The 15,207-nt window shown below is 46.8% G+C and overlaps 2 protein-coding genes across 4 annotated transcripts in view; one reads left to right on the forward strand and one right to left on the reverse strand.

The window, feature by feature from the left end:
* Positions 1-2,166, forward strand: part of EMILIN2 (elastin microfibril interfacer 2) — a 65,909-nt gene extending 63,743 nt beyond the window's left edge. The window contains exon 8 of the mRNA XM_032293272.1: positions 286-2,166. Within this exon, the coding sequence (XP_032149163.1) occupies positions 286-623 (338 nt within the window). The 3' untranslated portion in view covers positions 624-2,166. The remainder of the gene's footprint in view (positions 1-285) is intronic.
* A 2,101-nt stretch (positions 2,167-4,267) lies between these two features.
* The window catches only part of LPIN2 (lipin 2), a 93,419-nt gene continuing 82,479 nt past the window's right edge, over positions 4,268-15,207 (reverse strand). For 2 of the 3 annotated variants that reach the window (XM_032293275.1, XM_032293273.1), the window contains exons 12-20: positions 14,964-15,053; positions 13,946-14,028; positions 12,443-12,587; positions 11,294-11,442; positions 10,677-10,763; positions 9,247-9,399; positions 8,782-8,896; positions 8,040-8,143; positions 4,268-7,706 (exon numbers count right to left, since the gene is read on the reverse strand). In XM_032293275.1, the coding sequence (XP_032149166.1) occupies positions 7,562-7,706; positions 8,040-8,143; positions 8,782-8,896; positions 9,247-9,399; positions 10,677-10,763; positions 11,294-11,442; positions 12,443-12,587; positions 13,946-14,028; positions 14,964-15,053 (1,071 nt within the window). In that variant the 3' untranslated portion in view covers positions 4,268-7,561. The remainder of the gene's footprint in view (positions 7,707-8,039; positions 8,144-8,781; positions 8,897-9,246; positions 9,400-10,676; positions 10,764-11,293; positions 11,443-12,442; positions 12,588-13,945; positions 14,029-14,963; positions 15,054-15,207) is intronic. The other variant, XM_032293274.1, reaches the window with a different exon arrangement.

The following is a 15,207-nucleotide window of genomic DNA, read 5'->3' on the forward strand; positions in this document are numbered from 1 at the left end:
GCCAAGTTTTGAGGCTGACTTTAAGTTAGCCTTTAGGGAGAAATGCCCCAAGAGGCATTCTTAGGTCTATGGCAAAAAGTGGTATGTAGCTAAGGTGGCCTCTGCATTACTGGTAGGCTGTAGGGGGTGAGCATAAAAAGAAGCTGAGGCAGGCAACTAGCTGCCATGGGAAGACAGAGATGGCTGGTTTCCCAGGCCCAGGTTAACCACTAGGGGACCACTTACTGCTATGGCAAGGACTGTGACAGCAGCAAATGAGCGTAACGCTTACCTTTCTCCCCGCAGGGGTCTTCACGGCTCCTTATGATGGGCGCTACCTGATCACGGCCACCCTCACCCCTGAGAGAGACGCCTATGTGGAAGCAGTGCTATCGGTCGCCAACACCAGCGTAGCCCAGCTGCATACTGCTGGGTACAGGAGAGAGTTCCTGGAATACCACCACTCCCCAGGGGCTCTGCGCACCTGCGGGGGTCTGGGGGCATTTCACCTCATCGTGCACTTGAAGGCAGGAGATGCAGTCAACGTCGTGGTGACTGGGGGCAAGCTGGCTCACACAGACTTTGATGAAATGTACTCCACATTTAGTGGGGTTTTCTTATATCCTTTCCTTTCCCACCTCTAGGGCGGTGAGGGAGAGGTCAGGGGAAAGACAGCTGTAAAAACTCCAAAGCTTTAATATATTCGGTTTTATATGTAATAGAAGCACTGGGCTAGCGTTTTCCACCTATGTCCTCCCACCTGTCCCCAACATAAAGGCCTTTCCTTGCTGCTGAGGACACCGTGCCTTACTATGTCCAGCCAGGCCGTCAAGAGTAAGGCACATGGCAGATGTGGCCACTGAGTTTTCTGTCATGTTAACTTGACAACTGGAAGACTTGGAAAGGCCTCCACCTGTAGCTGCACTCTGAGGGCCCTGGACTGGGCCTGACTTTGCTGCAGAGGCTCCATCCTCTGGCAGGGGAGATCCAGTCACCGTGGCTGGTCTTTACTGCACAGTAGCACTGTGGCCAGCTGTCTTTACACTGCACGCAGAAGTTTAAACACTGAAGTGCCACCGCACAGAGACCCCCAACTTGACTTGGGCTATTCCATGCCTGGTTCACCACTGCCACCTGGGACTTACCCCTACTCACCCAGGCCTTGCCCCAGCTGTAAATGGTGACGTGTTAGAGACTGTTCCCAAAGCTTGTTGGGCTCCTTCAATGACATACAATTTCAGTGCAAAGACAGGAAGTGTCAATAAAGATGTAAAGCCACTTCCAGTTACTTTTGTGAAGCATGCCTTACAGATTGGGAGTTGTTGCTAAAAAGCAAACTGCAGAAAGGAAATTGTTTCAAAAAGGGCTATAAAAAGTAATTGAGTAAAATTAATCTCAGCTACAAAACTGTTACCCCTCCCCATCCAAGCTATATACTTGGGTTTTGTTTTTGGTTTGTGGAGACGGAGTCAAGGCCCCACGTGATCTGCAGCTGGAGGGGCTCCTCTGCGGATGCTGCACTCGGAGCCCACAGCGGCTGCCCAGGCTAACTGTTCCCTGCTGCTTCACTGCACCACTCTCCAGCAGACACAGCTCGAGGAGCCTCTCAGGTTCCTAAGCACCAGGAGGCCCAATATAATGCTGGCAGCTGAGCCCATCCGAGAACACGGTATCATCCCACAGCAAGACGTCTGCTCTGAAGGGAGGCCCCAGAGTATTAATGTTACCAGCCGCCACAGAGACCTCTCAGTACCCTTAGCTCAAGGTGGTCTCTATGGATCAGGTTGGTAAAATCTGGCTAATCAAGTCCCACTGGGGATAAGGAAGGAGACCCTTAATCCTCTTAAGCTTTTAAGACCCCTTCCCCCCTAGACTTCCACATTGCATTTCAATTGGAGAAGTAAAGGCTAGCAGACCGGGCGCCGCCCTTAATCACACTCCTGTAGATCGCAGGCATGGTATGGCGGAGTCCTTCCGGAAGGCATTGTTTTTGCTTAAACACAATCAAATCCCCACATAGTCACGTACCCCACCCATGAAAGGGTCATGGATCAAGACCCTTTCACATGTAATTTCTAAAATTGTAAGCCTTTAAAAGGGCAAGGATTTTGTCCGGGAGCTCTGTTGTTGAAGTATTTTTACCTGTGGCAGCTCCTGGCTGAATAAATCACCACTTCCTTCCCTGTTTGGTGTTCAAGAGGTTTGTCTGCCGTGGCTCCTGCTTCAGGGAAAGGTTTGCACAGCAGAAACAAGACCTGTGGTTTCCTTGGCCCGTCAAGCCACTAGAAGATGTTCTTATGCTATAGAAATGCTTTAAGGACTGTATGCAAATTAATTTACAGGGTGGCCACTGGACATGTCAAAGTTCCTACTTATTCCCCCCACCCTAGCTAGGAAGAAAAGAGCAAGAACTAAAGGTCTGCCATTTTACTATTTAAAATTTGGATCTCTTTGTCCAGGAGCAGGAGGGAGCATGGCATCTCACCCCGTTACTACAGCTGGGGAACTGGCTAAAGGGAGCTGTCAGAGTATCCCTGGCTGCCCTAGGAATGACTCATGGAAAAAGCCCCAGTGCAGCAGTGTTTTCAGGAAAACCCAGCTGGCACGCGCCATCGCCCTCTCCCCCACACTCCTTTTGAAAAGACCGCACTCAGTGCCCAAGGGACGTGCTCAAGAGCTGCAGGGGCTGGTTCCAGGCAGAAGGTGGGTGATGACTACCTGATGCTTTCCCTACTCCGTAGACGGCTCTGGAGCACTGGGTAAAACCCGGTCCTCCTCTCAGAGCATCTCAACTCACCAACGAAGGTGAATCTCAGCTCTGTGTATTCAATCAAGATAGGCAAAACACAATACGCCTCATTATAGCTGGAGCCTGCCTCTACTTTGAGATAAAGCAGGATAATAGCTGGATCCTGGCCCATTTAGGAGGCATCTTTAGAAAGGAAAGGCTTTCTGTACAGGTAGTAGAACAGGGTCAGCTGAGCTTAAGGCTGTGGGGTTCTGAGCAGCTCCTCAAGAAGTCATCAGACCCGAAGTAGCATGCTTGTGAGTCAGAGGCATACCAAACCTTGAGACACAGGCACAAGTTCACAACTTCTGATACCATGCTGTTGCTGAGAAAAGGTCAGGACACTTCTTAAGTAGAGAAGGACTGTGACATGCCCTCCCCACCTCCATGTAACACTAGCAAATGGTCTCATTTACATGATTAAAAACAAAATGGTATCATCAATAAATGCACATCTTAAACTGCATTTGAAATTATGTCCTGGTTGGCATGCTAATCCAGATTTCCCAGATGACTAATTGTTTCTCACAATTTATGTATTTGCAGCCTGACAGGGAGTATTTGTGATTGGAATCACTGAAGTTCATGCGTGTAGCTTGGAAACCTGGGTTTGCACATATCTGCCCCACAGCCCCTTTCTAAGCATAAATGCGTATTTTCCTTATGCCATCCTATAAATGGGAAGGAAAAAGGAAGGACACACGCCAACTCCAATGGGTACAGGGCACAACAGAAAGAAGCCACACACAGGCACGTCCTCAGAGCTCAGGGATAAAAAGTCCACTGTTCCTCTGAAGCCCTCAAAGCTGCTCTGGGTAAAGACCATTTCCTTTCTAGCCAATCTCCCTGAGCTCTTGTGTTCCCAAAGACCGATACGTAGTTGCCATCACCCAGCCACCACGTCATGGCAAGGAGGCAGGAAATGCATAACATTTCCATCCTAAACACACGCTCACGTGGAGGGCCTTTGGGATGCAGGGTTCAACATATGCCGTATCTGGTAAGGGCCCAACATTCTGAAAGGACAAAAAGATCACCATTTAATAATATATGGGATGTGGTTTTGATCAAAGATCACTCTAACTTTGTGATAAAAACATCAGGATTGATTGCTAAATCGTATCCACCCTGAGGAAGGGTTTAAAGAAAGGTGGGTTGTCCCAGGGCTCTGGCCAGGACTCCCAGGGAATTCAAGGCTGAGGGATAGGAGATAAACTAAACACAGCCTCCCTCCCGGACAGCAGCAAGACCACAGCAGAAGTCACATATGGATGGGTTTTCCTGGCAGAACATACAAAGCAAGAGATTAGTTCCTGGGGGTGCAGCTGCACTTCTGGAGCCAGGTTTTAAAAATATGCAACAAAAAGGATCCCCTCCTGTAGACAAATTTAAGTGTCAGCAAAGATCAAGATGCTAATTTATGGAAATTACCAATTTCTGGCAAGAATCTAGAGAGATAGTTTCAATGTCCCCTGAATGAAAGAGCCTAATGCATTCAGTTTCTGTTCATTTATTGTTGTAACACTTTGTTTTGAACATCAAACACTGCATCAAAATATGAGCCGTTCATCTTGCAACAATTGCTTTACCATAACTAAGAGTACTATACTGATGTTTACAATTAACTTTGGACAACTTAAAACTTATTAGAGACATTGCTGTCAATAATCAAATACTTCATCATAGGCTGAACATAATTATTAAAAAAGCAAAGTTTCCCCTCCCTTTCTTACTTTCAAACCAAACCAAAAGAGTAGTTTTCACCTGGAAGGAGCACTTCAGGGAAAAATTCATTTTTTAACCATTTTTATTAAAAGCTGGAAGCTCAAAAACATGGGAAAATATCATGGTATGAAAAAAAGATGAAATTCCCTAAAGTCTGTTTTTGCCAACTTGCAAAAAAGTGAAAGGGCCGACTTCTGTTTATTCTTTAAACTGTTGGCCTGCACCCACTATGCCAACTGCGGAAAGGCTGTGTGCAGGCCCCACAGTCGCAGGGGCTATTCAGGGGCAGCGTTTCCCAGTCATCCAATCTCCTTAATCCCTCAGTTGTTCTGTGACTTTGAGCAGCTTTCATTTTAGGACATCCCATTTTTAAGTTTTTTCTTTTTCTAGTTGAAAACTATGTAGATGTTTTTAGACAGAGCAAAACATAACACAGTACCCAAACATGGAGACAGCCTGCATGCTCCAGGTCCACACGAGCACCTCACAGTCTGATGAGAGGCAGACAGCAACCCACGCAGAATGGGCTTCAGCACAGACAGCAAAGCAAATACGAGTTAGACTGAATTGCAAAGAGGGAAAGGGCCACTTCACCAATGGAGCAACTGATAAAATGACTTAGAGCCCAATCTGCCTGCAATCTCCCTGAGCCATCACCCCCCCGTCACTGAAGATAGTGCAAGGGTGATGCTTCAACTCACCATCCTAAGGGTTTGTGTACAAACACATTTGAGGGCAACTCTTTCACAGAAAGAACAAATGTCATTTGTACCAAATGGCAATGGATTTTCAGCACAAACTTAATACTTTCCTAACACGACAGAAATAGTAATCATCTACTTTTAGCAAGAGGGACTCCTTTAAACAAGGAAAAAGACTCACATTAATTAGCCTATGTACCCACTGGATCAATCTACAGCAACAAAGTCTAGTGCTAGCAGACACAGGGACAGAGGGACCAGCCACCTTCAACACAGGGCAGGGCCAGGAGAGCTGGGTCCTAGGCTGGACCCTCTAAGGAGGCCCATATGTCCAAAGAAAAGAGCTGTCAAGAAAAAGAAACTAGTCAAAAACTCTTTAAAGGACAACCTAAAAAGGATTAAAGATGTATATTAAGATTTTTAGTACCATATATATGCAAAGAAGTCCTACTATAAGCTCAGTTAAGCACATAAAGCTCTCCTTCTTTCTCTAAATAGAGGGCAGTCAAGAGGACACGCAGATGGCATCTATGGAACAAGGTGGCTGCATGGCTGCTATGCTAGATTTTAATTCACAAACTGGGCAGACTTCATATAAACAGAACCCAGGATCCCTAATCTATACATAAATAAACTCATTAAATAATTTGTCCTTGTGAACTATGTAAGCCGGGGGAAGCTTTGCACCAAAGGCTCATGTGGTCCCTTCTCTGGGAACATGTGCCTTCCTAGGTTTTGCCACTGAGAACTGTGTTCAGGGGACTTAAACATTGTCTCTGCATCTGACAGCACTAGGAAAAATGGCTGAAATCAGTCAGGAACTTTTCGACTCTCCAATCTGGAAAAATAACCACCCCTATTTCTCCATCTCTAGATCAGCATTATCTTAGGTGAAACAAACCCAAACATGTGCAGGTTCCACTACAATGGCAGGGCCATGAAAAGTTGGCCATGAGACCACCCTGAGCACCAAGCCTTTATCTGCAGCTCCCTCTCTGCTCAGGAACCACCATGTCCTGTGTTCTCGCCAATGGAGACCAAGACCTGGGGTTGGTTCTGGGCTCCTGACAGTTCTCTCAGTGTTAATAGTGCAGCTCTGTCAACATCAAGCATATCAAAAGCTCTGGAGCGGCTCACAGCATACCTTTCCCTGGTGCCATCTCTTCAGACATATGATGTGAGCTCATTACAACTGTATCAGTAAATGGAGCTGCTATGTATATTTTAGTGAAAATACATGGGTACCCATGTCCTCATGGGATCTCACAAGGCTGGGGTGGGGACAGTGCTGGGAAGGGGCAGTCTGCTCCATAGGAGCTCCAAGACCCCTCTTTGACACAGGCTCAAGGCTTCCACAGGCCTGATTACAGGGTGTGATTCCAAAAGCCAAAGTCACACAAAGCTGGTCAGTGCCTTTAAGCAAGCTTCACTGTGCTTCCCTGTCAAATCTCAATCACAGAATTTTAGAAATCTTGTCCCAAAGCAAGACACTTTCCAAAGGCCCATTTACGCCAGGCAGCAAACAGAGGGATATAGCGCTCTTCCTAGGACCCCATTCAACTGCATATCTGCATTTCTGAGGCATCCCTAAAAGCAGAGTTGTTGGAGGGTTTTTGGTTTGTTTTAAAACCCACCTTCCCACTTTTATTACAGACATCAAATATATACCTGTGAGACCTGTTCTCGTGAAGTCTAAGAATAACTTAAAGGGCTCCTGGAGTTGTCACAGATGACAGGAAGATGTTCTGTGGGGATCTTTCCCCCGAGATGGCCACGTTTATGGGACTGGGCTCAGTGGCTCTGGTGCATGGGCCTGGGGCTGGGGTCCTGCCCAACTTGGCTCACTGGAGCAGCTGACCTGTTCAGTGTAGCGAGAAACGAGGAGGTGCCCAGAGAAGAAATGTGCACAGGCAGCTTCGGCCAGCATCACTGATGGAGACTGCAGTCGTTCAGGGGCCCTGACATCTGAAGACAGCCCTGGTCAGAGAGAGAAGCCACCTCAACTGCCCAGTGGAAACTGTAACTTCACTGGGTGCAGTGTTTTGGTCCATTCTTCTTTAACTGCCTTTTTTCTTCCTTTAAAATGATGCAATGGAAGGAGCTCCCAGCACACAGTAGGAAGCATGTGTACGACCTACAGAGGAGAGATCCCAGGTCTCCAGCCCCAGGGCCCAACTCCTCCCTTCTCCTTCCAGGAGCTGAGCTGCAGTCTTGCCGAGCTGGGAAGGCAAAGGAGGATGGCAGGACCAGCTCCAGGAGTGCCCGTCCCCATGGGGAAGGCTGGTATCCAAGGTCAGCAGAAGGGCCAGCCACCTTCCCTTGCTGTGGGAAGGGGGACCAAGCCCCACCCACCCACTGAGGTGCTGCCTCAGGACAGGTCATCCAGGTCCACTTCAGGTATTGGGTCTCGCCAGTAGCAGAAGGAGCTGAACTCTGGGCAGGGAAAAGCGGAATTCTGCTCCTTACTGAGAAGGGGAAACACGTGCTCCACGAGCTCACTCAGCCTGTGATACCTAGGAGAAGGGTTGGGGAAGAAGCAAGGGCTATTACTTCAAGATTGGTCAAAGGAACGGGATGAGGGGCTGTGAAGCTGTTACTCGGATTCCTGAGGTGGGCAGGTTCAGAGGCAGGTCTCAGTCCCACCCCAGACTCCGTTTTACAAGTCTAGGATAATCAGACACCCCTCAAACAGCTATTGGGAAAGAGAGATACCCATAGAGCAGATGTAGCTATCCTTTGAGTGGGGCCTGATCTCAAGGATTGGGAGGAAAGGGACACGGGCTGTCTTTCCCCAACTATATCCCCTGACTGCAGGGCGCTGGGCTGAGAGCTAGGAATACACTTACGATGACTTGTTTCCTTTGGTTCTTTCTTGTATTAATTCACCCTTGGGGTTCACGGTGAATATTCTACAGTCTGGAACTCCAACTTGTGTGTAGGCATAGACATCCTGCAGAAGAAAACAGCAAGTGGGTGATTCCAGGGAGGAGAAATCAGGAGATGCTTCTCAGGCTCCTTGTGAGCCAGAAGCACTGCACAGACAGACTCAATGGAAAACATGTGGAGCTGGCACAATGCAGCTGCCACTGAAACTGAGCTTCAGACAAACCTAAACTACAGAGTGGCGCTTGGAGAGTCTGAAAACTCAGGCAGCCACCAAGAGGAAGCCAGGGGCCCTGGGGCAGAAGAGGCCAGGAGGCCACATCTGCACACCTGAGGGGTGATGGCCCTGTGGAAGGGAGGCAGGTTGGCTAGTGAAGGGCCAGCACTGACCCTGGCTCTGGGGTAGTCCAAGGATGCAGCTTAGAACTGCTTAGAAGGAGTCGGAGCCACCTGAGGAGATGGAATGGCAGCCACAGAAACAAAGGGAAAGTGTCCTTCGTAGAAATTCTGGGGCAGATCTGTACCTACAGGACTTCCCCAGTTTCTACAGAAATTTGGAACAGATCTAGTGAAAACTGAGCGAGCAGAACAGATGTCTCATTTTGCTTACAAAACTGCTTTGAGAATGGGATGTGGCTACACCCCAGGAAGTACATCCCTCTGAATTTCACCCACATCAGAACCCAGAGCCCAGGAGATACTCACATTTGGACGGTTTCCAAAGGCGGCATAGAAGGGATGCTTGGATGGGGCAAACAGATTCTTGATATCATTTAGACACTCAATTTTGAACTTCTCTGGTTTCTTTTCTATCACTTCTCTAAGAAAAAAATACAAATACAATCACCAAACTCCAAATGGTCCTTTTTCCCAGTGAGTGGTCCTGAAAAAATGTTAGTGCTCACAGCCACCCAACATCTTCAATCCTTTTAAATGGAATCTTTCCTTCTCCTTCTTTGCAAGTTTGATAACTAAGAAAATCTGAGTGATGAAGTTTAGGGAAGGAGAAAATTTGACGTTTCCTAGAACTTGACTTTCTTCCCTAGGCAGTATGTGATAGGACACCACAGAGGCCAAAGAGCTGGGAGAGGTGTGGCAGCTCCAAGGTCTGACGTCTGTTCCCACACATCCTCCCACCTTGGGCCCAGCCCTGTCCACATGTGGGTGTACCTGTGGAAGGCGGAGAACAGGCTGCTGGGGGACAGCATCAGGGGACCCCGGGGCAAGATCGTTCCCTTGTCATTGACCCAGTGCAGGTAGCCACGGGTCATGTCGGCCATGCCAATGGCACGGGCCGAGCAGTACAGGAACTTGTAGCCATTCCTGAAAGAAAACATACCCTGTTAACCCACGTTTTGGCTAAGAAAAAAAAAGAAAAAAACACCAATATTTTTCTTTTCTTTTCTGAGACGGAGTCACTTTGTTACCCAGGCTGGAGTGCAGTGGCACCATCTCGGCTCATTGCAACCTCCCCCTCCTGGATTCAAGTGATTGTCTTGCCTCAGGCTCCCAAGTAGCTGAGATTACAGGTACGCAACACCATCTCTAGTTAATTTTTATATTTTTTAGTAGAGATGGGGTTTCACCATGTTGGTCAAGCTGATCTCGAGCTCCTGACCTCTGGTGACACGCCTGCATCAGCCACCCAAAGTGCTGGGATTACAGGTATGAGCCACCACTCCCAGCCTGAACTTTCCTTTTAAAAGATCCAAATAAAGTTCCTCTCATTTACTGTGAAAGCCAAATTCTCCAATTTAGCAGGAAACTGCATAGGATTATAGAGATTTCACCTTTCCATGGAAAATACCGTGTGCAAAAAAAAATAGAGGTACAGGCAACTAAGAACTATGTTAAATTTTTAAGTACTGATACAAAATGTTCAGCATCTAGTCCATGAAAGCCATATTAGAGAACAGAAAAAACCTTGGACTATCTTTAAATTACCTACTGTAAAGAAAAAAATATGGGGGATCTTATTTGTAAAGGTAATGTGCAAGATGCAAACCACTTCATCAGACGAAGCAAAATTATACTCAGGTAACTGACATATTCTTAATTTTTCATATTATGGCATTCTCAACTAATGCTGAAGACACTGAGATTATTCAGATCAATGTAATGCATGTATTAGGATCCCACAAAGGCCATGGCACTGCTATCTTCCCCCCACGAAGGATGCCCCAAGAGAGAGCAGCCCATGTGAGAACTATTTCCCCCATACACACGTGCACTATCTGTGCAAAGAAATACAATTTTAAAATACCCAGAAAAAAAACCAAAAATGCAAATCAGCTCTCTTGTTAAATTCTAGCTAAAAAAATAACTATAGTTTCAGTTATAGGTGTAATTAGTGCCTGAAAAACACAGCACTGTGGGGATTAACTGAGATGACACACGTAAGACACATCGTGCGATGCCAAGCACATACAGCTCACCCATCATCAATGGGAAAGGAGTGAGGAAGAGCAGGAATGCTGCAGCATAAACACATGATTTATGTGGACTGAAGATATACACCATTGTTCTATAGTTATTATAACAGTTATTAAAGCAAGCTTCCAGCTCACCAGAGCAAGTTAACATGTGGGGAGGGTACCTACTCATTGATGGAATGGTAGAGCTTTGCTATACCCTGGTGAGTCCAGTCTTTGCCCAGCTGTGGGAGAATCTGTCCCAAAGCATCAGACCTAAGATGACGGTAGACACAGGAAAAGTTATCAGGAATCAAACATGTATTCCTATTTGGTTGACTATCAGTTGCCAATAAATAATTGGTGACGGGACACTCATGAAAGTGGATTTCATCACAGCTTCAGGCAACTGCAAGGAGTCCCTGCAAATGTACCCACTGAGGTGCTTCTGAAAGTGGAGTCTCCAGAGCGCCACATGTGTGTGTTCGGAGGTAACTGACCACCACGCATTCTCTTTTCTTCTACTTTAATGTCAAGGGGCTTGTTTTCATAACAGAATTGAAACCAAATAACTAAATCTTTCCAAAAGTGATTTTTGACATTTATTATGTCTACCCCCCCCCAATCTCCTCCATGCAGAAAATGACCCCATGTGAACTATATTGGAGATGCCTCAGGGCATATGGCTTTAAAGTGCCTTTGCTGACGGCTGCCAGCCCCAAGTGAGGAACTCCCCACCATACACTGCGTGCCCCTCCCTGAATACGGGGTTGCTCCCTGCCACCCGCCCAAAGGATGGAGCTTACTTGGTAATTGTCCCATCAATATCAGAAATGATGATCTTGTCATTCCAGTTCCACAGGTAAATGGTTCCTGCACAGCGACAGGTGCCTTGATACTGGGTTGTAATACTAAACACAACATCATTTGGGCCATCATGGAGCTTCAGTTTTGCCTTTTTAAAAAGCGTAAGAATAAAGAAAATCAGCTGGAAACATATAGTTTGAAACAATTAAAAAAATTACAGAACAACTGGTGTCTTGGAATCCCAGCAAGAGGCAGGATGCTCTCCAGGGTGTCAAACAGGCCACCCTGTGCCCAGCACAGCTAACAACGCTGAGGGAGCCACTGACTCAACAGTGTTTTAGGGTTCCAGGGACTTCGCTGAACCCCCACAAAGCAAAAGGTCTACTACTCTTCGTCTACTACTCTTCTACCACACCTGAGAATCACTGCTTTAGCCATAGCCTGCTCTGGTCCCAGCAAGACCTTTTCATACTGAAAATGGGTCAAAGTCAGGGTGGGAAATAAACAAGAGAGGAGAAATTGTGTCTAAAATATCATTTCTTAGGCCTGGCGCCGTGGCTCACGCCTATAATCCCAGCACTTTGGGAGGTCGAGGCGGGTGGATCACGAGGTCAAGAGATCGAGACCATCCTGGTCAACATGGTGAAACCCCATCTCTACTAAAAATACAAAAATTAGATGGGCATGGTGGCGTGCGCCTGTAGCCCCAGCTACTCGGGAGGCTGAGGCAGGAGAATTGCTTGAACCAAGGAGGCGGAGGTTGCAGTGAGCTGAGATTGTGCCACTGCACTCCAGCGTGGGTAACAAGAGCGAAACTCCGTTTCAAAAAAATAAATAAATAAATATCATTTCTTTATTGCTGTGGCTCCTAAGAGACAGTACCTGGCCCAGCGCTGGGTTAGCTGTACACAACTAACTCTCAGAGATGGAGGAAGGAAGTCTGGGGTGGGTGGCAGGACCCAAGCCACAGGTTTCCCAGGTGGGCCTGATGGCTCCTGGGGGTGGGAGTCATGGTTCCACTGTGGGTAGGCATTGACACGACCATGACATGTAGTGTGTATGCAGCTGGGGACAGGTGGACAGAAGAGGATGTGCATCAAATTAAACCATTACTAAAATAAGTCCTACAGGGATCATGCAAGACTCACGATCTGGTCTGAGGAGAGGCGGAGAGACTTCTTATATGAAGTCGTGCTGCCATGGCTCAGGGGCTCTGTGGGAATGGGGTCCACTTTGACGGATTCTTCCAGCTCCTGTGACCCCTCATCACTCGAGGAGTCATTCTCGGCCGGCCTATTCAACATCAACCCAATTACAGGAAGAGGAAGAAGGGCGTTTTATTGATGAGAGCATTTCATTTAGGATCAAGAAAATAAAAATATCCTAAATCTTTTCTAGGAATGGGTAGAGTTATCCCTTCTGCCATTTTCCCATAGCCACAGCTCTTTACGCCTCAAATTCATATTGTTATAAGGCCACTTTTATAATTGGCAAGCACTTACTTTCTGACTATGACCTGCTATTTCCTGCTATGCCCAGTGAATGCTAGGTCTACTAACTCTTCTTGAAAAGGATATGTACGTTTCAAAAGGTACAAATTAAAGAAAACATAATTGTTCACAATGATTTAACAAAACTAGGGGCTGGGTGCAGTGCCTCACATCTGTCATCTCAATACTTTGGGAGGCCAAGGTAGAAGGACAGCTTGAGCCCAGGAGTTTGAGACCAGCCTAAACAACATAGGGAGACCCCGTCTCTACAAAAAATTTAAAAATTAGCCAGGGGTAGTAACACTTGCCTGTAGTCCTAACTAGTTGGGAGGCTGAGGCAGGAAGATTGCTTGAGCCCAGGAGTTTGAGACCAGCCTGGACAACATAGCAAGACCCTGTCTCTACAAAATACAAATTTAAAAATTAGCCAGGCATAGTATCCTGTAGTCCCAGCTACTCAGGAGGCTGAGGCAGGAGGATCGCATGAGCTGAGGAGCTATGATTGTACCACTGCACCCCAGCCTGAGTGATAGAGTGACTCTCTCTCTAGAAAAAAACAAAAACTAGTAAGAAAAATTTTAGACACCCCTTAAAACAAACAGGATAGGAAGTGGTAAAGAGGAAGAAAATAAACCCTCAGTCTTAGATACTAAATGAAACAGGCAGGCGCTTGGGGAGATGAACAGGCAGAAGCAGGAACAGGGTGTATCTTGAGCAACTCCTCTCACAGCTGCTCAAACTGTCCAAAGAATGCTGTTTCTTCCAGGAAATGAAATCCACCCAAACCAACCTTCAGATTATTTTTTTGTCTCCCTTTGGCATATGTCTCCCTTGGGCTCCGATGGGATGCAAGGGGAGCAGGGGCACCAGGGACAACATGGCTAAAACATTCCTCAGAACCCCTTCCCATACACCAATGCCACAGCTCCATGAGGAGGCAGGGTATTTAGGAAGCAGAGATGAGTGCATTTATTTCTCTAAGCTGGTGATAGCTTTTAGAAAGCAGTTGTAACCTGCTGAGTGGCACAACCATATCACATCATGTCATATCTGTAGAAGATGTTCCCAAGAACTAAACAAGCTGCCAAGGTCAACTAAGAAATAATGGCCCTGCTAGGAGGGCCCAAGTGCTGTGAGCTGGGCAGAGAACAGGGTGCCCACCTGGCACTGGCTGGCTCCTTGGCGCTGGACGGCAGGTCACTGGCTGGCGGTGCCTCAGATTTTCCCTCCTTGGATTCTGGCAGCTGTAATAGCGAGATGATAATGGCAAAGTGCAATTTTTTCCCTACGGATAAGCCAAATTCATTAGCAGAAGCTCTCTCTAGGAAAGAACACAACTGCTTTCTGAACCCATAACTTAAAAATGCACAAAAACCAGACTATCTCTATTCTGAGCCAAAGAATTAGAAACGTAAGACAGAAGTCATGTGCTTCTATGCAAATCACTCCCCCTAAAGACCCAGAAGTAAAACATTTTAAGACCACCATTTCAAGTCACAAAACAAATACAAACGACGCAAACTTGTTAGGTCCCCAGCTTCCTTCTCCTCCTAGGAGTAACTCAGCTCATGCAGAAGGGACTGAAAGGCAGCCCCCATGCTGACATGGAAATGAACTTGGTTCAGGCGTGATTTCCTTTCTGATATTTGAAAAACAGGTGAAACTCCCTGAACCCTCTTTTTCAGAAGGTGCTGAGGGAAAAAAGACTTGCTCTGCTGCTGGTTTAGTATGATTCTCTGAATGAACCTACATGGAGGCCTGGTGGCAGATTCTGGTTATTTGCATCTGGAGCTGTGCAGGGGGATGATAACCTTCTGCTCCTATCTGATAGGTAATGCAGTGCAGTGGAAAGAGCACAAGATCTGGAGTCAGACTCAGGGTCTAGCCCCAGCTTTCTCTCTCACTAGTTACGTGACTTCGTGAAGCACCCAAGTTTCCTTACCTGTGAAATGGCAACTCAAACATCTCTAGTGCTGAGCTATAGTAAAGGACCAGGGGTAATGTACACAAATCACTTGGCACAGCACCTGTACGTAGTAAGTGCTCAAAAATGGGAACTGCTATATGGTAAAACAGCACTATATAGTCCACACTCCTGTGCCTAACAAAAAAGGTTTTTTGAATAAATGAAAGTTTCATTTATTTCCGACCATGGAAACAGTGACTTCTAGGTTGTTACCTGTTTGGTCATGCTTTCTCTCTTTCGCCAAAACCACCAGCGACCAGATTTCTTTGGCATCTTATCTTTGACCCAGGACTCAACTGTGGCCTGGAAACAACCAACCTGGGTTAGTCTGGGCAATCTGTTGGCCACACAGCACCTACCTTCTATGCTAACCTGCAGGACGGGGCCTTACTATGGAATGTGAGAACGTGAGCAATACTCTCTCCACCCCTCCCAGACTCCTCTAGTGTTTTTAACA

This window comes from Sapajus apella, unplaced genomic scaffold (assembly GCF_009761245.1).
Source record: "Sapajus apella isolate SASKATOON/1434 unplaced genomic scaffold, GSC_monkey_1.0 scaffold29, whole genome shotgun sequence".
NCBI classification, from domain to species: domain Eukaryota; kingdom Metazoa; phylum Chordata; class Mammalia; order Primates; family Cebidae; genus Sapajus; species Sapajus apella.